The sequence below is a fragment of the Patiria miniata genome, unplaced genomic scaffold, assembly GCF_015706575.1.
Source record: "Patiria miniata isolate m_02_andy unplaced genomic scaffold, ASM1570657v1 HiC_scaffold_28, whole genome shotgun sequence".
In the NCBI taxonomy this organism is placed as follows: domain Eukaryota; kingdom Metazoa; phylum Echinodermata; class Asteroidea; order Valvatida; family Asterinidae; genus Patiria; species Patiria miniata.
In genome coordinates, this window is record NW_024037067.1 from 2143121 (window position 1) to 2165873 (window position 22753).

At 46.1% G+C, this 22753-nt stretch overlaps 1 protein-coding gene across 1 annotated transcript in view; it reads left to right on the forward strand.

Annotated features, from left to right (window-relative positions):
- The first annotated feature begins 14347 nt into the window (after positions 1-14347).
- The window catches only part of LOC119734795, a 42529-nt gene continuing 34123 nt past the window's right edge, over positions 14348-22753 (forward strand). The window contains exons 1-3 of the mRNA XM_038208353.1: positions 14348-14394; positions 20214-20397; positions 21729-22127. Coding sequence (XP_038064281.1) covers positions 20238-20397; positions 21729-22127 — 559 coding nt within the window. The 5' untranslated portion in view covers positions 14348-14394; positions 20214-20237. The remainder of the gene's footprint in view (positions 14395-20213; positions 20398-21728; positions 22128-22753) is intronic.

The following is a 22753-nucleotide window of genomic DNA, read 5'->3' on the forward strand; positions in this document are numbered from 1 at the left end:
ACAACATTGTCAGTGCATTTCTTCATCACATCATATGTCGCCTATAGGTACAACACTATACAACTCCACTTTATTGTTCCCGATCCTGCCACTTAGAATGTTCTTTTGTTATGTTGATATCGCTCAATGACTTGGAATCCTCTTGCATTGTTATCATGATTAATGCAAGCCGCGAACAATTTGAATAATAAAAGTAAGGCAGTAGACGGTCACGGTGGGCGGTAACTGTGAGTGAAACGTGGCAAGCAAAGCTTTTCATTGGCTGAGACGTAAATGCCCGTCCTGCGTACGTTCAAAACGAATGAACACTATGACGCGCTTTAATGTCAGGTTTGACCCTGCACTATGGAAGTGTAGATAGGACATGGTTAAAAATAAAACTAATTCGTACGTACGAATTACTAAACCGTACGTACGAATTACTAAACCGTACGTACGAAATACTAATTCGTACGTACGAATTACTAATTCGTACTGTGACGGTCTTGTGTCGACGATGCCTTGGATATTGCTCTCTGCCGACCCGACGAGCGGCTGTGGGGAAGGCCAGGGGAACAGGTCCGTTTTGGGGCAGTCTACCGCCAGGCGCTCAGGGAACACACTCACTCGCGCTCTCACGCAAACCTCACGAACACACTCGGGGAAGGGATGAATAGAATAGATCAGACACTCGGGTATTTAGGGCTTCACTGCTTTATTATAACCACTTGAAGACCCAATAAGATGCGTCCTACTTAGGTGCGTCCTACTAAGGTGTGTCCTACTTAGGTGTGTCCTACTTAGGTGTGTCCTGCTCAATGGTAAGAATTGGCCCCTTTCCAATAATCGTCGAGAACTGGAATGCTTCCCGTACCAACCAGATTTCCTAATCCCTGCACTCACCGGAACTAAACCAGTGCTCTTCCTGAGTGAAAGACTGACCACAGCTGTACTACACACGCTTCAGCAACTCCAAGTCTCTGAGCGGGAACTGTGCTACGCTTCGCGCCACAATTAACAGCTAAAGCACACAACGTGAGCAGTGCAATGGGAGAGTGCAATCCATGGACGAGTGAAATGGAAGAGAGTGAGTGCGCGCGCGACACGCGCTTATATACCCGCGCTGGGTACCAACCAGCCACGCTACTCGCGCGCTGTACAACGGACAGAAGTCCGCGTACCAACCAACTAAACTACGGTGAACCTAGCGCGCCAATATTAACTGTTCCACTACAGTACGTACGAATTACTAAACCGTACGTACGAATTAATAAATCGCACGTACGAATTACTCAGTGGCGTAGCCACGGGAGGGGGGGGGGGGGCGTGGGGGCAGTGGCGTAGCCAGGAATTTTTCAGTGGGGGGGGGGGGGGGGGCGCTGGGGGGCTGGAACATTTCATGGGGGGGGTGTCATGTAGATCAATGATAATTTCTTTTAGAAACTCAATATCTCAGTGGGGGGCGACTGGTGGGCGACAAGGTTTCATGGGGGGCTGTCACCCCCACGCCCCCCCCCCCCGTGGCCACGCCACTGCGACAGCCCCCCCCCCATGAAACCTTGTCGCCGCCCCCCCCCCCAAGTCGCCCCCCCCCCCCCACTGAGATTTTGAGTTTCTAAAAAAAATTATCATTGATCTACATGACGCCCCCCCCCCCTCACCTGAAATGTTCCAGCCCCCCCCCCCCGCCCCCCCCCCCCCCCCCCCCCACTGGAAAATTCCACAGCCGCGCCCCAGGTTTGGTCAGTCCCTTGACCTTAAAAACTGATAACAATAAGGAACAGTTATAAAAACTGTAACTCCTAACAAGGTGCTCTGCCACCTTTGGCTAACTTAAATAAAGCTTAGCTTAATAACAGTCAAAAAATGTCTCATCTGGAATCCTTGTACAAAATAATTTGCTGACCTACTCAGGTCCTTATACAAAATAATGGTTCGACCTACTTTAGGTCTTTACACAAAATAATGGTTTGACCTACCTAGGTCCTTATACAAAACTTTCCTTTAGTTTACAAGAAAACAAAACTTTATCAAAACGAAACTTTATATAAAACAGTTCAAAATGCCTCTTCTATTACAAACTTGAACAAGTGTTTAACAAATGTTACCAAAAAAGATCCTCAACAGTTCAACAAACAGTTCAACAAAGCCTCTTTAGGTAGACGTTATCCTTATAGCTTCTAAGGATCCTGTGCAACTCCAGTCAGGAAGTCCACGTCGTAGGTGCGTTGTAGTTTGTCCTTGGTCACTTTGTTGCCTTTATGGTACACCTGTCGTGTAGTAGTCTCCATTACGCGGTTGACTCTACCCGTCATGGCACTGATGAGATCCTCATCCGAATAAGGTGTGCCGACTGAATCACCATCGGTCTTCATCAACCTGCATAGGCGACCTTCTCCCTGTGATGTTGGACTTGGTGAGGTTTGTTGCTCTGTCGACTTCTTTGCCTTTAGGTGTCTCAAGTAAACGACATCATACTCGCGTGTCGTTGAGCCTTGGAGTGTCTTGTCTCCATCTCTGTACAGGTAGGTTTCCTTAACCTCCTTGATCCGGACTGCCTGTCCCGGTAGCAGCCTGTCTAGGTGCAGTGGTGTTGACATGACTGGAATGTTCTCTCCCCCCTTAGTGGTGGTTTCCTGACCATCGCGTCGTTTGGCCTCATCCCTCATCAACTCTATCATCGCTCGCGGCTTCCCTCTCAGCGGCATGCCTGGCTCCTCATGGCTGTGGGGCTCCTCTAAATCCATCATCAGCGGAGGGGTAGGCGACAGTGTGATCTCTGGGAGCTCTCCACTCCCGCTGTCACCTAAGATTGCTGCTATTTCCAGCTCCACAGCAACATCTGGTACTTCAACTACTTCCGGCCCCTTCGCTTCTCCTTTCGCCCCCATCTCTGGTGCTACGTTTAAAGCCGACGGCGTCTGAAGAGTAGAGCTCGGCCTTGGCTCATCAGGCTCATCGCGAACACTGGTACTGCTTCATACCTCCTCCTCCTCCTCAGGTGCACGTGAAACTGTCGATGGCGCCTTCTTCTCTTTGGGACGCTTCCTAGTCACTTCTTCCTCATCTTTCTTGTCCCGGCTACGCTTCTTTGTAGCGGCAGTAGGTCCACTCTCGCTCCGTCCAGCAGAACGCGACTTGACCTCTGGTTGGGAACCTGGTTCACCCCGTTTACCTTTAGGTGACTTTTTGCCTCCTAGGCGATGCCTTTCTGCCTCTCTCCTGGTACGCGCCTCACGCTCCCTGTCCTCATAGGACTCAGCCTTGATCCCATTTACCTCAGCCAGGCAGGACGGATGACAATCTTTATAATGATTCAGCAGATTATCCCGCCGATTGTTCTTGTGTGAACACTGCTGGCACCAATAAAACACTCGTGGCCCATGCTCCACTGTCAGATGTCGGTCCAGACTCCTCCGATGTAGAAACACACTGTGGCATCTCAGACAGTCTATTGTCTTCGCCTCGTCTAGGTCCAGTGGAGTCCTCTTTGCTGGCGAGTCTCGACCCATGTTTATCTCCTGACAAATGATGAAAAGAAATGAATCTCGTTAGTGTCTCATGACTAGTTAAAGAAATGGCTCCGGCATTCTGTAGCACGCTCACACAAGCATTCAGTCAAACGCATGGGTTCCCCTCACGGCCTGGCCTGTATAGGTTCATGCCCCCGGCGTATGTATCTTGCGTCTCTCCATCCATGTCTTGTGATTCTCCGACTAACTCCGCAGGTACATCAAATCGGATGTCTTCTTGATCTCGAGCTTCTGCAACGGTCTCTTCATCTTGTCTCGGCGGTTGACAGGGCGACTCTGCCGTCCATGGTTTTAGCGGCCGACCTTGGTAAGGTTTAAGTCGGTCAAAGTGGACGACCTTTTTCCTACCTCTTGGCTTTTGCTGAATTCTGTACGTGACATCTGATAGCTTTTGCAGTATCAGGTAGGGCCCTTCCCATCGTCGTTGTAACTTTGGCGATAGGCCCTTTGTCTTGCTTGGGTTGTGTAGCCACACGAATTCTCCTGTCTTCAGTTTGGCTCCTATCGTTTTCTGATCGTAGCACTTCTTCTGTCTCCTTGCACTACATTTGAGTACTTCCCTTGCCCGCTCGTGGGCTAACTGCATATGTTCTCTCAATTGAAGAGCATAGTCTGTTTCTTCGCTTACTTCACCATCCTTTGCAGTAACTCGAGTAGTCAAATCGAGTGGCAGGTACAATTCTCTGCCTAACATGAGCATGTTAGGTGTCTCACCGGTTGACTCATGAGGCGTTGAACGGTAGGCGAATGTAGCTAGCATCACCTTCTGGTCCCAATCACGTTGCCGTTTGTGAGGATCAATCATAAGGGAGACCATACTCAACAAAGTCCTGTTAAAACGTTCAATCATCCCGTCGGATTTTGGGTTATATGGGGTTGTTCTCGTCTTCCTAATACCTAGGATGCTACACATCTCGGTGAAGACATTCGATTCGAAATTCCGACCCTGGTCCGAGTGTAACTCTATCGGAACGCCAAATCTGCTCACAAATTCCGATACAAACTTCTGGGCCACAGTCTCTGCTTTCTGATCCGGGATCGGGTATGCTTCGACCCATTTACTGAGGTAGTCTCCTACTACCAGCACGTATCGATTACCTCGCTCTGTCTCAGGGAGCGGTCCAAGTATGTCGAGTGCCACTCGCTGCATCGGGGCGCCTACAGCATACTGCTGCAACGGTGCTCTTCTTGTTCTTGCAGGTGACTTCTTTGTTGCGCACAGGTTGCATTGTCTCACGGAAGACCTTACATCAGCGCTCAACCCGACCCAATAAAACCTAATGTTTTCCTCTGTCCCAAGTGACCTCCGGTCTCACCACCATGGAGTTCCTGTACAATCTCTTCACGGTGTGGCTTGGGTATGATGACTTGATACTTGATTATGTGGCCTTCATCGGATTCCCATCTCCTACATAGGAGTCCGTCTCTAACTTCAAGTTGGTCCCAAAGCAACCAGTACGTCTTCACTGCAGGCGATGCATGCGTCATTTCTGCCCATTCTGGCCTCTCACCAGAACCAAGTTTCGCCTTCAGAATCCAACCTAGTGTCTGATCCTCCTGCTGGGCCTTTCCCAATAACTCCTGTGTCACTGTAGGTTCCATAGCCACGATTCGCACCGTAGGTGAATTTCCTTCTTTTGAAGTCTTCATTGTCTCTTTCTCCTCATGCCCCTCGGCACCTGCTGCCAACTCTTTGCTCTCTCGGCCACATTGAGTACATGGTCGCCTCGAAAGCCCATCTGCGTTCCCGTGGGACCTTCCAGCACGATGAACTATGGTGAAATCATATTCGCTCACCACCTGCAACCAACGGGCGATCTGTCCCTGTGGGTCACGAAAGTTTAACAGTGCTCCATGGTCCGTCCGGATGGTGATTTTTCTCCCGTACACGTAGGAATGAAATTGTTTCAGGAATACAACTACGGCGAGAAGCTCCCTACGTGTTACACAATAATTTCTTTCTGGCTTGCTAAGGACTCTGCTACCATATGCAATAACCCTTTCCTGACCATCGACGACCTGTGAAAGGACAGCGCCTATACCGACGTTGCTCGCATCTGTGTCGAGTACATAATGTTCCTCTGGACTGGGATACGCTAAGATAGGTGCTTCCTGTAGAAGTTTCTTCAGCATTTGAAACGCATTCTCGGTCTGGTTGTCCCATTCGAACTGTCTCCCCTTTTCTGTCAGGCGGTGCAGTGGCCGAGCTATGTCGGCGAACCCTTTCACAAAACGCCTGTAGTATGACGCTAGACCTAAAAAGCTCTGCACCTCAGTAACTGTTGTAGGTGTAGGCCACTCACGCACTGCCCTGATCTTCTCTGGATCTGTCGCTATGCCTTGACTAGACACAATGTGTCCAAGGTACAAGACCTGCCTCCGAAACAGTTCACACTTCTTCGGCTTTAACTTCAAACCAGCATCGCGTAGGTGTTGGAACACCACCTTCAAGCGTCTCAGTTCATCCTCCACTGTCTTGGCAAATATGATAACGTCGTCGAGGTACACCAGTAGAATGTCCCACTGTAGGCCTGCAAGCACTCGCTCCATCAGCCTCTCAAAGGTCGAGGGCGCATTGCAGAGGCCGAACAGTAGAGACCTCCCCGTACGACAAATGCCGACTTCTGCCGCGCCTCGTCGTCCAACTCCACCTGCCAATATCCTGCAGCTAGGTCCAAAGTGGAGAACCACTTCGCGCCTTCCAAGGTATCCAATGAGTCGTCGATGCGCGGTATCGGATACGCATCCTTTATCGTCAGGGAATTTAGGCGGCGGTAATCTATACAAAACCTCCTCGTCCCGTCCTTTTTCTTTACAAGTACAACATTTGCGGCCCAAGGACTGTCACATGGCTCGATTCTTCCATCTTCAAGAAGACTTTTCACCTGTCGGGTTATTTCTTCTTGCTCCACGGTCGGATATCTTCTGGGCCTTTGCTTTACAGGCACTGCATCACCGGTATTGATGTGGTGCTTGACCCAGTCTGTACGGCCTATGTCCCGATCTCCCTTAGAGAAGACGTCTTGGTAGTCCCTCAATAACTTCGCGATATCACTATGGTGCTCCTGATCAACCTCAGTCTTACACCGATTAAACAGATCAACAAGGTGCTCGGGCACATCTAGTCGGGCCGCTTTTTGTGACTCCACATCTCGTGTGCTTTCAATCTCCTTCTCACCTACAGGTGTGAGGTAACCCGCCATAGTTCCCCTATGAACTACACACTCTCTCTTGCCTGGATTGAAAACTCTAACCGGTAACACCTCTTGATCAGCATCAACTACTGCTCGGGCAACGATCATCCCCTTGTTCGCAATCTCGCTGCGGTCGACTGGCTCTAGAATTCCAAGACCGTTATGCTTCGCTTTTCCACTAACATGTCCCTGCAAGATTGCCTCATGTCCAGGTGGCACTCTGGTCGTCCGTCCAACGACTATCCTCGCACAGAATGCTGCTCCATAATCATCGCTGCATTTCACCCTTTCTCCATTTACTGTGAGCTCAAGTGTCCTAAGTTGAGTGACCAGCATGTTGGTACAAAAAATCCATACCCAGGATTCCATCCATGGAGTGTAAATTTCCGAAGGTCGCGTACACTGGATGTGTCGTTCTTCCAACCTGTAACTCCACCCAGGCGCTACCTAATGTCACTATCCGCGAACCATCAGCATTTTTAATGCACGAACCCTCATTAGAAAGATGAGGCCTATTCTCAGGTGAGATCTTGTGGTAGAGAGTAGATGACAGAAACGTGTCTGTTGCCCCGGTGTCCACCAGAAGCTTCACCTGCTGTCCCCTCACCACTGCTGGTACAAACATGCCCCTTTTCACTCTTTCTGCTGTTGCAATTGAATTGGTAATTGCATGACCCTTGTCTACTGGTTTGTCTCGTGGACAACGGTCTTGTGGCCCTCTTCTCCTCCCAGCTTTCCCTCGGGCCCTGGGGTCAGCTGCGATCCATTTCCCGACCCGTGTCTCTTTGCTGGCGGCCATTTACAGTCACGAGCGAAATGTCCTTTCCTCTCGCAACTGAAGCACACAATGTCCTCTCTAGGTCGTCTCCTGTAGGAGGTACTCGGAACGCCTTCTGTCATGTTTGGCTTGTCGTTCCCTGCACCTGTAGGTCTCCCTTGCACCAGGTTAGCCACCCACGCTTTTGTCTCTTCTTGAGCTCTTTGTATGGCCTCTGCCATCCGTTTCTGGCTATTTCTTACGAAATCTTCCAGCTTTTCCACCGAAGAGTCATTTTGTCCCTCTAGTACTCGTGCTTGCTTTGGGTTGCGATTGGGCCTCTGTTGTTCCACCTTGAGGAAACTCTCTGTCGCCATTGCTGCCCTTATAGCCTCATCGAGTGTCTTTGGCTGTGTCCTGAAGATTCCTTCACGGATGGCCTGGTCCTCTATTGCATCCGAAAAGTGACCTCTCGCTAGGCGATCCTTCCCTTCGTCTGCTATCTCAGGATATGCCAGCGTGGCCAACTCCCTGATTGACTGACCTAGTTCCTCAGTGTTTCCTTTGGTCCCTGTCGTCTGCAACGCAGCTCCATCAAGTGGTTTTCCGACAATTGGCCCGGTCCGAATCTCCTCTCCAGCCTGTCTTTTAATTCTTTATACGTCATCGTTTGACTACCATCCGGACTGTTTGATAGCACCTTCACCGCTATCCCCTGCAAGCTCGCAGCCAAGAAGACTTTAGCTTGTTCGTCCGTCCACCCGTTAGCGAGTTTGCACGCTTCAAAATGCTGCCAAAAATCCCTCCATACAGTCTTGCCGTTGTACCGATCTGGTACGATATTAGGTCGCTTCAACTCTGCAGGCGAACGGCCGTCTCTCTTCACTTCAACCACCGGCTCTCGCCTATCTAGGCTAGACCTGTCCTCGCCTGAAACTTGCTTTTCTGGCTCTGATGCTCTTCCGGCTGCACCTGCTGAGAAATTTCTCTCCATTGACCACCCTTTTTCTGTATCAGCATTACTCTTGATTTCTTGATGGGACACTTCTACCGTTGTTGAAGATGTGACTGGTGTATTTGTAGGTACCAGTAATGAAGACGATAGTGTAGGATACCTGGTTCTGGGTTTTGGCGTAGGTCTGCACCTTGGCATAGGTGTTGACGATGATATCAGGCTACTTGATGCATCTCTTACAGTGTCAAGGTATCTGAAACTCGTTGTTGGTAACTCCACTTGGGCACCTGCCTCTGCATCCACCTGCCGACTTTCAAGTCGCACCCTTCTCGTCTCCAGTTTCTCTAGCTGTTCATGGAGTTGACCCAATTTTGCCCAGAGCTTCTCAGTCTCAACTTCTAGGCGTTGTTGCTCCTCTATCAGTTCCTCTATTAGTACCGGTCTAGGTTGGTTTGCTTGTTTCTTGTCCATGACGTACGCCTATCTGGGTGACTCTGTCCTAGGTAGGTGATTGTTTGCTCGTAGTTCGTGATGGGTTCTGTGTTGTGTAATCCTAGCGCCTATCCCACTTCTGACACCATTTGTGACGGTCTTGTGTCGACGATGCCTTGGATATTGCTCTCTGCCGACCCGACGAGCGGCTGTGGGGAAGGCCAGGGGAACAGGTCCGTTTTGGGGCAGTCTACCGCCAGGAGCTCAGGGAACACACTCACTCGCGCTCTCACGCAAACCTCACGAACACACTCGGGGAAGGGTTAACGTCCAATGAATAGATCAGACACTCGGGTATTTAGGGCCTCACTGCTTTATTATAACCACTTGAAGACCCAATAAGATGCGTCCTACTTACGTGCGTCCTACTAAGGTGTGTCCTACGTAGGTGTGTCCTACTTAGGTGTGTCCTGCTCAATGATAAGAATTGGCCCCTTTCCAATAATCGTCGAGAACTGGAACGCTTCCCGTACCAACCAGATTTCCTAATCCCTGCACTCACCGGAACTAAACCAGTGCTCTTCCTGAGTGAAAGACTGACCACAGCTGTACTACACACGCTTCAGCAACTCCAAGTCTCTGAGCGGGAACTGTGCTACGCTTCGCGCCACAATTAACAGCTAAAGCACACAACGTGAGCAGTGCAATGGGAGAGTGCAATCCATGGACGAGTGAAATGGACGAGTGAAATTGAAGAGAGTGAGTGCGCGCGCGACATGCGCTTATATACCCGCGCTGGGTACCAACCAGCCACGCTACTCGCGCGCTGTACAACGGACAGAAGTCCGCGTACCAACCAACTAAACTACGGTGAACCTAGCGCGCCAATATTAACTGTTCCGCTACAGTACGTACGAATTACTAAACCGTACGTACGAATTAATAAATCGCACGTACGAATTACTCAGTGGCGTACCCACGGGAGGGGGGGGGGCGTGGGGGCAGTGGCGTAGCCAGGAATTTTTCAGTGGGGGGGGGGGGGGGGCGCTGGGGGGCTGGAACATTTCATGGGGGGGTGTCATGTAGATCAATGATAATTTCTTTTAGAAACTCAATATCTCAGTGGGGGGCGACTGGTGGGCGACAAGGTTTCATGGGGGGGCTGTCACCCCCACGCCCCCCCCCCCCCCCCCACTGCGACAGCCCCCCCACCATGAAACCTTGTCCCCCCCCCCCCCCCCCCCCCCCCCCCCCCCCCCCCCCCCCCCACTGAGATTTTGAGTTTCTAAAAAAAATTATCATTGATCTACATGACGCCCCCCCCCCCCTCACCTGAAATGTTCCAGCCCCCCCCCCCCCCCCGGCGCCCCCCCCCCCTCCCCCACTGAAAAATTCCTGGCTACGCCACTGGAATTACTAAATAGTACGTACGAATTACTAAATCGTACGTACGAATTACTAACCGTACGTACGAATTACTAATTATTTCGTACGTACGATTTAGTAATTCGTACGTACGGTTTAGTAATTCGTACGTACGAATTAGATTTATTTTTAACCATGTCCTATCTTCACCGTACTGCACAGTCACTCCTTAGTCTGTCCAATATGGAGCTATATAGGTACGTCCATGGTCTGTTTAAGATAACAGTGCGAAGCTTACCCGCATGAAATGACATGCACACCTCAAAAGTATATAGCAAACGATGTAATTGCTACAGCGTGCAAAATGACCCCAAGAAAGTAAAGACAGTTGACTAGAATCGTAATTTCAGGTCCCCTTCAATTAATCCTAAAAGTGAGCGATTTTGTCTTTCAGGTAAAACACTTGATATAAACGTTAGAGAGAGATCGGACATTAGCGTTTTAATCATGAAAATGCAGCTGAAACCCCCAAACGGCATGAAGGTTAGCATTTGTTTGCTTAGCGACTTGTCATATGAGAGCGACAAAAAGAAGAACCTACATTTCCACAAGAATATGCGAGTTGCCCCCTGACGTTGTGAGCACATTGGCTGCAGATAAGCAGCTGTCGACGTACGTTGTTTGTGATATTTTGGGCGTCTGCAACCCTCCCCAAAAAGGCGCTTTTTCTATTCGAATCTTTTGCGGAAAAGTCAGGTCGGAAACTGACAAAGTAGCGATGACCTTTGCACTAATGTACATGTTAGGCTGCATCAGTGTACAGCTTGTTCTAGGGCTGCGCCCATTAGAAATACGCGGTGACGCGCTGAAAATAGACATTAACATCACTGTACAGTTAAAAAACTTTGCGATCGCTGTAAAGGTTACTTAATTCTTCAGCGGTAAACACGTCACTCACAATGGCACGGAACCGATACTGTTATGTACATGCCCGCAGGGGCGAATTGAGGTCTTTTTTGGGGGGGGGGGGGGTCCTCAGAAAATCAATGTTGAAAATGTAGACATGTTTTTTAGATGGGGGTGGGCTCAACCTCGTCCCCAGTGCTTACTTTATTTCCAACCGCGTTTCCTGAGAGAGCAGGTAGTGGTGGGCGCGTACTGCTCGACACCCTGGGCACGAGGTTGGGGTGGGCTCAGACTATATTTTAAACGGGGGCGCTGTTCAATTGCGAGAATTATTAACACCACATTGATAGTGTACAAATACCCCCGTAACCAGCATGCTCTGACCATGGAGGAATAAGTGCACAGGTGTATCTATACCAGTGTTATTGAGTTTTGATAGCAGAGCAGGGGTGGGGGATCATTATTTTGGGGTGCATTTATATGGAAAGAAATATTTTTCACAGTGCTGGGGGCCGGGGAAAGGTTCAGGCCGGGATGTCCATGGCGCTGCAAGGTAAAACACGGAACTCTAACAACAGAGCGCCTTCCCGTTTCAAGTCTCCAACCAAAGAAATGCGAACTGTTGCGGAGGATATGAGACAATTATCAACATCAAAATTAAAACATTATCATCACTTTTAATAAAAGTGAGGCATCGGTAAACACCCCCCCCCCCTCCAACGGCAAAGTAACTAGTTACACGTACATTTTATTAACGTGCATTAGGCCCGTATATACCCGTCGCGCTGCCTGGGTATTAAAACGCAGAACTGTAAAATATAGCTCTTCCCGTGTTCATTTTCTGACTTGCTAAAACGGGGAACTCTAAAAGCAGAGGGTCTTTCCGGGTTCATTTTTCAACGAAAACATTTCTAGGAGTTGTTGAGGATATAATACATTTATCCAAATTAAACTTAAAACCTTGTGATGATTTTTAATGTTGGTTCTGTTGCAATAAAGATGCCCCCTCCTAGCATCGGAGCCAGTACGCGTATACTGCACATACCGTGCAATAGGCCTATTTGCACAAAAAACATGGGTGGGTAAAACGCGGAACTCTCATTTTAAAAGGTCTTCCCGGGTGAATTTCCGAAAGAAAAAGATCAGAGGAGTTGTTGAGAGTATAATACACTTATCCAGATTAAAAATAAAATATTGTGATGATTTTTAATGTTGATTCTGCAGCGATAAAGATGCCCCCTCCTACAGCATCGGAGCCAGTACGCGTATACTGCACATACCGTGCAATAGGCCTATTTGCACAAAAAAACATGGGTGGGTAAAACGCGGAACTCTCATTTTAAAAGGTCTTCCCGGGTGAATTTCCGATAGAAAAAAATCTGAGGAGTTGTTGAGGATATAATACACTTATCCAGATTAAAATTAAAACATTGTGATGATTTTTAATGTTGGTTCTACAGCGATAAAAATGCCCCCCTCCCACAGCATCGGACCCATTACACGTATACTGTACATACCGTGCAATAGGCCTATTTGCACACAAAAAACCTGGGTGGGTAAAACGCGGAACTCTCATTAAAAAATCAGAGGAGTTGTTGAGAATATAATACACTTATCCAGATTAAAATTAAAACATTGTGATGATTTTTAATGTTGGTTCTGCAGCGATAAAGATGCCCCCTCCTACAGCATCGGAGCCAGTACGCGTATACTGCACATACCGTGCAATAGGCCTATTCAATTGCACAAAAAACCTGGGTGGGTAAAACGCGGAACTCTCATTTTAAAAGATCTTCCCGGGTGAATTTCGGAAAGAAAAAAATCAGAGGAGTTGTTGAGAATATAATACACTGATCCAAATTTAAATTAAAACATTGTGAGTACTGTTAATGTTGATTCTGCAGCGATAAAGATGCCCCCTCCTACAGCATCGGAGCCAGTACGCGTATACTGCACATACCGTGCAATAGGCCTATTTGCACAAAAAACCTGGGTGGGTAAAACGCGGAACTCTCATTGTAAAAAGGTCTTCCCGGGTGAATTTTCGACAGAAAAAAATCAGAGGAGTTGTTGAGGATATACTACACTTATCCAGATTAAAATTAAAACATTCTGATGATTTTTAATTTTGATTCTGCCTGTGTAAAACGCGAAACTCTCGGAGGCCCGTACCCATTGATCGTGTTGCCTGGGTAAAACATGGAACTATTAATACAGAGGGCCTTCCCATGAACTTGTGGAGGATATAAGACACTTGTCGACATTGCAAATAAAACATTACGATAATTCCATAATGTTACTTCGGCAGAATTCGTTCTGCAGCGGTACATTATCCCCCTATCAACAGTGCTTCACAGAGCACTGAGTCTCCCTGCACCCTTGGTTTGTAAACGGCATGTATCCCTGTACAGCAAGTGTTCTGCACTGTTCTGCAAATACTCCACACAATTATTATACAACGGCACAAACAGGTGGGAAATCTTTTATTTTCAATTTATTTAAGGGCAGATTATGACGATTTTGGGACTTAATAATGAGATTGGGCCCTTGCTGTACTTTTAAAGCCAGTATTTCATCTTAATTTAGCGTTTTATTACCAATTCTGCAGAGTTCTGCACGTTCTGCAAGTTCCGCAAAATACCCACTGAATTATGAAGTGAGCTGAGCTGATCGATTATTTAGCTGCATTGTTGAGACATGAAACAGCCGTCAACTAACTTGTGGACACAACATTGGAGAATCATATGCGCATCAACCTCGTCCGCGCGACTTGCAAGGCCAAGTTCGGGCAAGGACCATTAGTCGACTAGTGGTTGATTTGTGACGTATCTTACGCCTGCGCACTATAGCGAAGTGCGAACGTCTTTTTTGGAGAATCATATGCGCATCAACCTCGTCCGCGCGACTTGCAAGGCCAAGTTCGGGCAAGGACCATTAGTCGACTAGTGGTTGATTTGTGACGTATCTTACGCCTGCGCACTATAGCGAAGTGCGAACGTCTCTAGTCGAACCCTGGTTAAAATGTCATTGCAAAACGTCTGGATCCTGGCTCCCTGCTGTACGTTATGAACGCGCGCGGCTATGGTTACCAGCGAAGCAACCAACCCCAGTAGGTTGGTTCCAAATAGTCGACTAGCGTAGTTAACCATCGTCGACTAGACAGAGTTCGGGCAAGCGTTAGTCGACCAATGGTCAACGACGGTGACGTCACGTCAGACGCCCTCATTGACAAGCTAATTCAAGAACTGAGCCTCCATGCAAACACATTGAACTGTAAGTTTTCAGACTATTTTGCTGTTTTTTCCAAAATGTTCGCTGTTTGGGAACAATATAAGGGGTCTCATGGAATGTCAAGAATGTATAGATCAATCCAGGATAACTGTCTTTCTCATTTGTAATCTCTTTACCGTTTTTTTTGGGTCTTTTTGTCCTCGCGTGGGTTTGTGACTATCATGACTATGCTACTGTCATGACTGTGATGGTGCTACCAAAGTATGGCGAATCGGTGGAGCGTTGGTATATGGAGGGGTACCCGTAATTCAACGCTCCACTCAGTAGAGCTAGGGCGATCGTTAGCCCTGGTGGACTCCCTTTCCTCCCTACGTTACGGAGGGAGTCCTGAGTATACATGTGCTCACAACCGAACGAAAACATTTCTTACCAATAATTTCAACATTTTTACCTTGTTGGAGAAGCTAATTTTTACGTCGTATATTCTATGTGTCCTTATCTGTTAGTACGCTAGGTTCATGAATTCCATATGCGATGCTGACTGACGTCAATCAGGAAAATAAACTCGAAAGCATCGTTAAACTTGTACGTGTTTAGTCTCTTTTCATCAGTTTCTCACCGCCGAGTCTATTCTAGTCGTACATCATACCATGAACGTCTGTGCAGCGTGTAGTCTGGTTCCCTAGACCGGACAATTATTCTCGACGCTCATATCACATCTGGTCCGAGGGACAGACTATGCCGTATGAATATGCAGTGCGCACGCGTGATTTGCTTAGTAACCACCCTCATACGCACGCGCACTTACTTGAAGGCGCGGTCGCTAATCCAATGACCGAGTGTGTTTTCGCGCCAGTTACCAGAAACACACTTCGGCTTTGGTCATTGGTTGAGCGTTTTCGTGACATCGGTTGGCTGGAGTGACGTCACGGTTCAACCAAAACTAAACAAATGAGGGCGCTAGCGTGCGTGCGCGCTTTCGGATCGTACGCACGTACATTTGTACATAATCATGTACATTGTACATGATGTACGACTCTGTGAATAAACTGATGAAAAGAGACTACAAACACGAACAAGTTTAACGTTGCTTTGGAGTTTATTTTCCTGATTAACGTCAGTCAGCATCGCATATGGAATTCCTGAACCAAGTGGCCAATAGATAAGGATACATAGAGTATGTAGGCGTGAAATAAGCTTCTATAACGAGGTAAAACATACAAAACTCTGGTAAAAATGTTGGGATGGTTTCATGTAGAAAAGTCTTGTCCTGGACGTTAGTCGTATTGCAATGAAGACTTCGTCCAACCTGGGCTAGGGCGATCGTGAAGTATTGTTGATGTACCCTAACGTGGCGCGGCCCCTAACGTGGCGCACTTTGATTTTTCGCCTGTAGCGCCTAGCTACAGCAAAAGTTTTAACTGAAATTTCACAGAAAGTGAAATTTCATCAAGTTCTAAACACTCCCGTTTATAAATCGCGAGTTTATTTACCCGCTACAAAGTTAAAAGAAAAATTTCTTTTGGCGTGATTTTCCGATTTTATTTTCAAGTGCAAAGTGAACCCTTTGAAAATGCCCCGAAAAATAAGAAAATAATTTTCTGACAAACATCTGGCTGGGTATGTAAGTAGAGATAATAATGACTTATCAAAATTTATCAAGTTTACAGAAATTCTTAAATGTTAATTTGGAATTTTCCGAGATTTATTTAAGTGCGCCACGTTAGGGAACACTCCGCCAATTTGTGCCCAATTTCCGGACGCCACCGTTTTTCAATTTCGGCTTAAAATTTTATGAAACCGAAATTGTTCACAGAGGTTAAATAGCAAGCATTAATAAGGTAAAAGTACCAGTTTTTCACTGCATGAATTTGAGGTTTGTCAACAAAGAGGTTTGGCAACACTACACGAGGAAAGTTGGGTAAGCTTCGAAGTGCGCCACGTTAGGGAACACGACTATAAGTATAAGTGTTGGGCCCCTGTTTTGTTTTGATCAAATTAGAGTCAAAAATATTTTTATTGCGCAAAAATCACCTTTACAATCAAAAGCAGACGTTTCTCAATTCTAATGACACCCGTTTTGCAATTTTGAACAGCTTCTTGGGGTAGAAATCACGATTTTCCAATTCCTGCGCAGATTTTGCCTTGCGATTCAGCGCGCCGTGCGTGCTCACAGTACATCGCGCGGTGATCGCCATCTTTATTTTCCGGTCGCGTGTTGCCGCCGCGCTGTCATCGTCATTTTACCCCCAAATTTCCCTCAAAAAATAAAAACCCTGCCCTCTATCTATGACATACCCAGGCGCGGTTCTAGAACCAATATTTTGGGGGGCTAGCACGGTGGATCCAGAATTTTTTCAGGGAGGCGTGCTGAAATGTTGACCGGTTATTTTTTGGCAGTGTATATTTTGCCGGAGACGGCAAACCTTTAGTAAACGTTAGTTTGCCGGATATACACTGAACATGCGCAGTTACTGTTTTTTTGTACTTAAACATTTTCCGGTGAAAAGTTGTAGTCTGGCTCCATGCCAAAATTATCGTTGTTACCTCGTATTCACAAGATGAGATTCAGACCATTTTATAATTTTGGACTTTATTTTCCTTTTAAAAAAAATCCTCCAGAGCCACAAATCTGAAAAAGAAAATGTAATACACTGCAAAAAATGTTTGAGACATGTTAAAATAATAAAAGAAGAATATTCTTATTTATTTGGGGATGACAAAAAAACTTTAAAATGTGGTGCGGTCGGAATCGAACCTGAGTCATCCCGCTTACTAGAGCCTTTGCTTAACCACTACACCAAACGTGCTACACAATTTTGGTGGGAATTTAATACATCTTATAATTCAGCCCTATTTTAAAGAGCACAGTGCCCTCTGTTGATATGGATTGCCGCCGGCAAACCTTTAGTAATCGTTAGTTTGCCGTCATTACCTCCGGCAAAATAGCCACTATCTTATTTTTCATTCACACTATATTAACTAATGCACCCTTGTCACGGCTATTTCTTCTTTAGGGGGAGACCATTCGCATGTACATCACAATCCTTCTTTTTGCTTATGCAAATTTTTTTTTTACGGAATTTATTTTTGGGGGGCTAGATAAAATTTTTGGGGGGCTACAGCCCCCCCTAGCCCCCCCCCCCCCCCCGGGCTACAGCCCCCCTAGCCCCCCCCCCCATAGAACCGCGCCTGGACATACCTGTTTATTGAGAATGTCGCCAACTAGTTTTGTAGGTCTAATAATTTAAAAGTGGATTTTCTTCCCTTATCCTCGAGGAAGGTATAATGACGCACATAAGAGTTTCTGCTGAACTGTTGGACAATTAATGCATAGATTGCTACCTTTCACATTAGGCCTACATTTCTTTTTAGTAATGCATCACCGTGTTTATCAATGATCTTCGATGCCCGAGCTTACCTGGTTTGTTTTGCACAAGCCAAACTAACAATGCACCCATTCAGAGGTCACAAGGAAGTTGGGAATGTATAATAAGATATTTTGCAGGAGGTAATGACGGCAAACTAACGTTTACTAAAGGTTTGCCGGCGGCAATCCATATCAACAGAGGGCGCTGTACTCTTTAAGATAGGGCTGAATTATAAGTAGCCTTGACCAAGGCGTTGGGCTTATCGATTCGCCTATAAAAAAAAATCGCCGGTAAGAAAATCCCTAATCAACTTGGCAAGGCATAATTGCGTGCACATATCGATGCCCATACGCTGCTAGTGAGAAAGTAACTTGTACCATACAGCGAGGCTATGCTTAACTTGCACGTACGTGCATGGCTGTTGTACGAGTACGGGTGTGTACATGTACTGGTACGTGCGTATACCAATGCTGTCGTCAATGGCCAAGTTCGGGCAAGGATCATTAGTCGACTAGTGGTTGATTTGTGACGTACCTTACGCCTGCGCACTAATAGCAAAGTGCGAACGTCTCTAGTCGAACGCTGGTCAAAATGTCATTGCAAAACGTCTGGATCCTGGCTCCCTGCTGTACGTTATGAATGCGCGCGGCTATGGTTACCAGCAAAGCAACCAACCCCAGTAGGTTGGTTCCAAATAGTCGACTAGCGTAGTTAACCATCGTCGACTAGACAGAGTTCGGGCAAGCGTTAGTCGACCAATGGTTAACTATAGTCCTTGCGCGAACTTGCCCTAAGATGAGCGGCACACTCACACGTGACCTAAACAATCAAAAAAAATCTGCTAAATCAGCTAGATCGATCATCCCGATCGCCCTGTGATCCACTCGTGGGCACATGCAGTGTGCGCGATGCATGTGGGTACCATACCGCTTTCAAGCGCCGCTAGTGGGTTCCATTATACAAATATAACATGGTTTGAGGGTGGATAGTCGATATTCGCTCCCCGAGGTATTGGAAGTTGACAAACTAGTTCCCGAGGCGAAGCCGAGGGAACTAGTTTGTCAACTTCCAATACCGAGGGGAGCTAATATCGACTGTCCACCCGAAATAAACCATGTTATATTTGTTTTACTATACCTCATACATATTCAGTTGCCGAATTTTGTTTTATTATTATGCACCTAAAACAAAATTTGGGGAAACTTGTACAGCTCACCAAAAAATTCAACTTCAATTACTAGTTCGGTTCGTTTGCAATATAGTACAGTTACTACAGTTGTAAATACAGTTGTTTGCAATGTGTACAACTTTCTTTTGTACAGGAGACATCTTTACACGGTCTATACATTTTCTCCAGTACGGCATCATTGAGCTCAGTAAATTAACATTTACGCGAACCGTGCAACCATGCAACCATGCATCTCTCCTGTGCGATGTTCGCGCGTGCGTACTGCACTCGTGCGACAGTTCCTCGATTGCTCTGTAAAGCGCATGCGTAGTAGACTGTCGCACGGGTAACCCATGCGACAGTCTACTACGCATGCGTATTTACAATGTGCGTGAATCCTCGCGCGCGCGTTTGGTAAACAGCAAGAATAACATCTGGCACGTGATGGTGAATTGACCAGTGAACGTTCGGCTCTCGATCATGAATATGTATGAGGTATAGTAATGTCGTCTAGTGCCATGTCGTGGAAAACACAACGACTGTTTTATGCTTTACGCGTTTCATGCAAAAAGAAGCCACTCGGTGTCACCTTAGTGGGGATTTCAATAGCCTCGCCGCTAGGGCGTCGCAAGGGGGGGGGGGGGCAAGGGGGGGGGGGAGGGGGAGCCACGACATGGCACCAGACGAAAATGGAACCCACTAGCGGCGCTTGAAAGCGGTATGGTACCCACATGCATCACCCACACTGCATGTGCCCACGAGTGGATAGCCTTGTTCAATGCGGTCTCTCGGCTTTTTGTCGAAGGGAGATAATCGGGCCCTGCACCCACAATCAACGCGGCTTGTCCGTACGAATGGCTAACACAACCAGCAAGCACACACACGTGAGTACGGACTGTACGCATGGTGTAATAAGGCAGTAAATGTAGGCCTACTGTGTTCTGCGTGTGGGTGTACGTACGTGCGTGTGGGGGATATACGCGCCACGTGGCCTGTCATGCACACTGTGTGTGCACTGCACGAATTTAACGGACAAGTCAACGAAATCAATAATGTTCATATTTTAGTTTTTTGGTCGGTGTCAAGTCGATTAGTAGCTTCGTGAAAGACTGCAGAATGGTATGAGGTAGGTAGTAGGAATCTGGGGTGAGATAAAAGAGGTGAAATTTGGACAATTTTGGAGAGGCCGTTTTTTTGGGTCTCTTGCTACCACATGGAAACGAACAGGTTTTTCCTCCAGCGTTACTGGAGTTACTCAAGCTAGACGGGTGTCAGGGTTTGTGTACTTTCATCCAGTTATTTTTTTCCCCCTAATAATATAGGTCAATCAACAGATTAGAGCCTTCATGATGGCAGATTCGTCACAACTGCCACAGACTGCCAGAGATGCAATGATTCTACTGCCTGATGTATGGAATATACTTATTGACCCTTCCAAAAAGGTTGTAGATGACACTTGTCTGGAGAAGCTCTTATCCTGGATGGTTGAGCTTGCTGACTCGCCAGGTACATGTAATGTATAGGAATGTTTGTAAGATGCAATACGTTGATGTTTGCTGCAACACAATGATCCTGACTGGAACCCAGGAAAACACCTCCTTTAAATTTTGAAGTCACCTCTATATCCGTTACTCTGGTGAGATCAATCCAAGCCCATTTGTTTTGGAAACAGTCATTTTCTTTGTACATGTAACTTGCCTTCTGTTTTTTTTTAATTACAATGATTTGTAGATCTATGTACTACAAAGGTTAGGTTAAATGTCATTGAAAAACAGTTGCAACATACCGCATTCCCAGATTTCTATTTTAACTGGGCCAAGTTTCTTATCAATCAATTGTATCAGAAACCGTTGCATTTTAAATAATTTTACTTTAAATGTCTTGATTGTTCTGTCCTTACTGTGTCACTAAAAAGGATATTTTTTTGTTGTACAGATTTTTTTTTTATCAAAAAAGATGAACCATAACTGTGAACAAAACAATTAGCCTAATTCTGTAGTGTTTGATAAAAAATAAAATTAAAAAAAACATAGTTTTTTTTAAAACATTGTATATTCTCGAGCAAAAATGTGACCTTGAAGGCCATGATTGCACCACAGAACATTTGAAATGTTAGATTTTGTGGGCCCAGGAACTCGGGACACCACACCTTAGACATCAGGATTTAGCCCTAAGGCCCCCCCCCCCAAAGTCTTTGATTTCTGGTATGGAGCTTGCCCCAAAAGTGGTGTGGCGACGCGGCTTTTTTTTTTTTTTTTTTTTTTACTTCAAATGTCGGCTGGTGACTGCAAATGGTGCCCGACTAAATTTAGTGCAAAATGTATGGGAGCCCAGAGAGGCCACATAAAGCTTACTCGATCGTAACCCCATGTAAAAAACACATTAAAATTGTGCAGCATCAGTATTCCAGTCAAACCAGTGAGTTTGGCGGTTTTGAGACATCATCTTACATTGGAAAAACTGTTTAATATTGCCGACTCGCATGGCTACGGCGACGTGCGTGCAGACCAGAAACCAGAGCCTTTTTTTGGGGGGGGGGGCCTAAATGGTTGCATCCCCTTTCCTAAACATTCTGGATCTGTCCCCGGCAATATGGGTGAAAAAGTGGATCGTTCCTTTACATTCCCACTGTGTAAGATTTGGTGTGAAGGGGTTTAAAACACAAAACTAAAGGGACTAGTGACTTCTTTTGTACAGTTAGTCGCATATCATGTTTTTATATGCTTAGCTTTAGAAAAAGTGTTTAGTGAATCTTGTAAAATGAGGTGAAACTATGAATTGCAATTAATTTGTTGAGGATTTGAAAATATGTGTTTTTGCTTATTTATTCCATGCAGCAACCTTAAAGAACCTTTTAGATGAGACAAGTGTCATCCTTGGATTCCTGCAGAAGTCACTCAATCCAGACTGCAACTCAACAACCCAAGTCTTCGCATTGAGACTCTCTGCTATTCTACTGAATTCATTGAATGGAATCTCAGTCAAGACACAGCTTCCTTATCATCTTCCCAAAGAAAAGCAAGGATTCCAAGCCGGTAAAAAGTCTGGCTTCAACAGGAATTCTGATGACCTGCAGTGCAAGTACATTGGTGTCATCATTGACTTGGTTGATGAGCATCTCACTGGCTCTTTCAAGTCAGCCAGTTGGCAGAAAGCTTCCATACGAACTGCCTGGTTTGAATCGGCAAGAGCACTTGTCGGCTGTAAATGCCCCTCTGACATCATACAGAGACAAGGTAAGGGTTAAAAGTTCTATGTTCAGCTGAAATGGTACCACCATGTGGAGGGCGCTGAAGGACGCTCATTTATACTGGCACACTTCAGAGTATGTGACTACTTACCCCTGTAGAAGAGTCAGTGCAGTAAACTTGGACATTCTCTTACTTGGACATTGTCGTTCAAGAAATGAGTGTTTTGGAGGCTGCAGATAGTTGTTAGACACACTCACAGCACAGATAAACGGGGGTTCCAAGGGACTAGTCATTTGCAAACAAACAATTATATTGTCATTATTTTGTACATGGGAGCACTGCGTGCATTTATTGCTGCCCACATTTTGAGGTAGTTCATTCCAGTTTTGTGTAACTATATGGTGACAAGCTTGAAGTGAATACTTTTTATAGTTCAATTTTTTAATTAATTTAATTAATTTTTAATTATTGTAATTAATTTTTTAATTACTGTAATTACTTTTTTGCAGATGTGTAATTTTTTTGCAAATGTGGAACTACATCTAATTAATCCATATATTTGTGGAGTTTTGAATGACTTGATGCATTGGCTCAGACAGTAATACATCAAAACATATGTAAACGATTAATTGATGGTTTATTGCTGGTGCATTGAAGGAATATATTTTAAA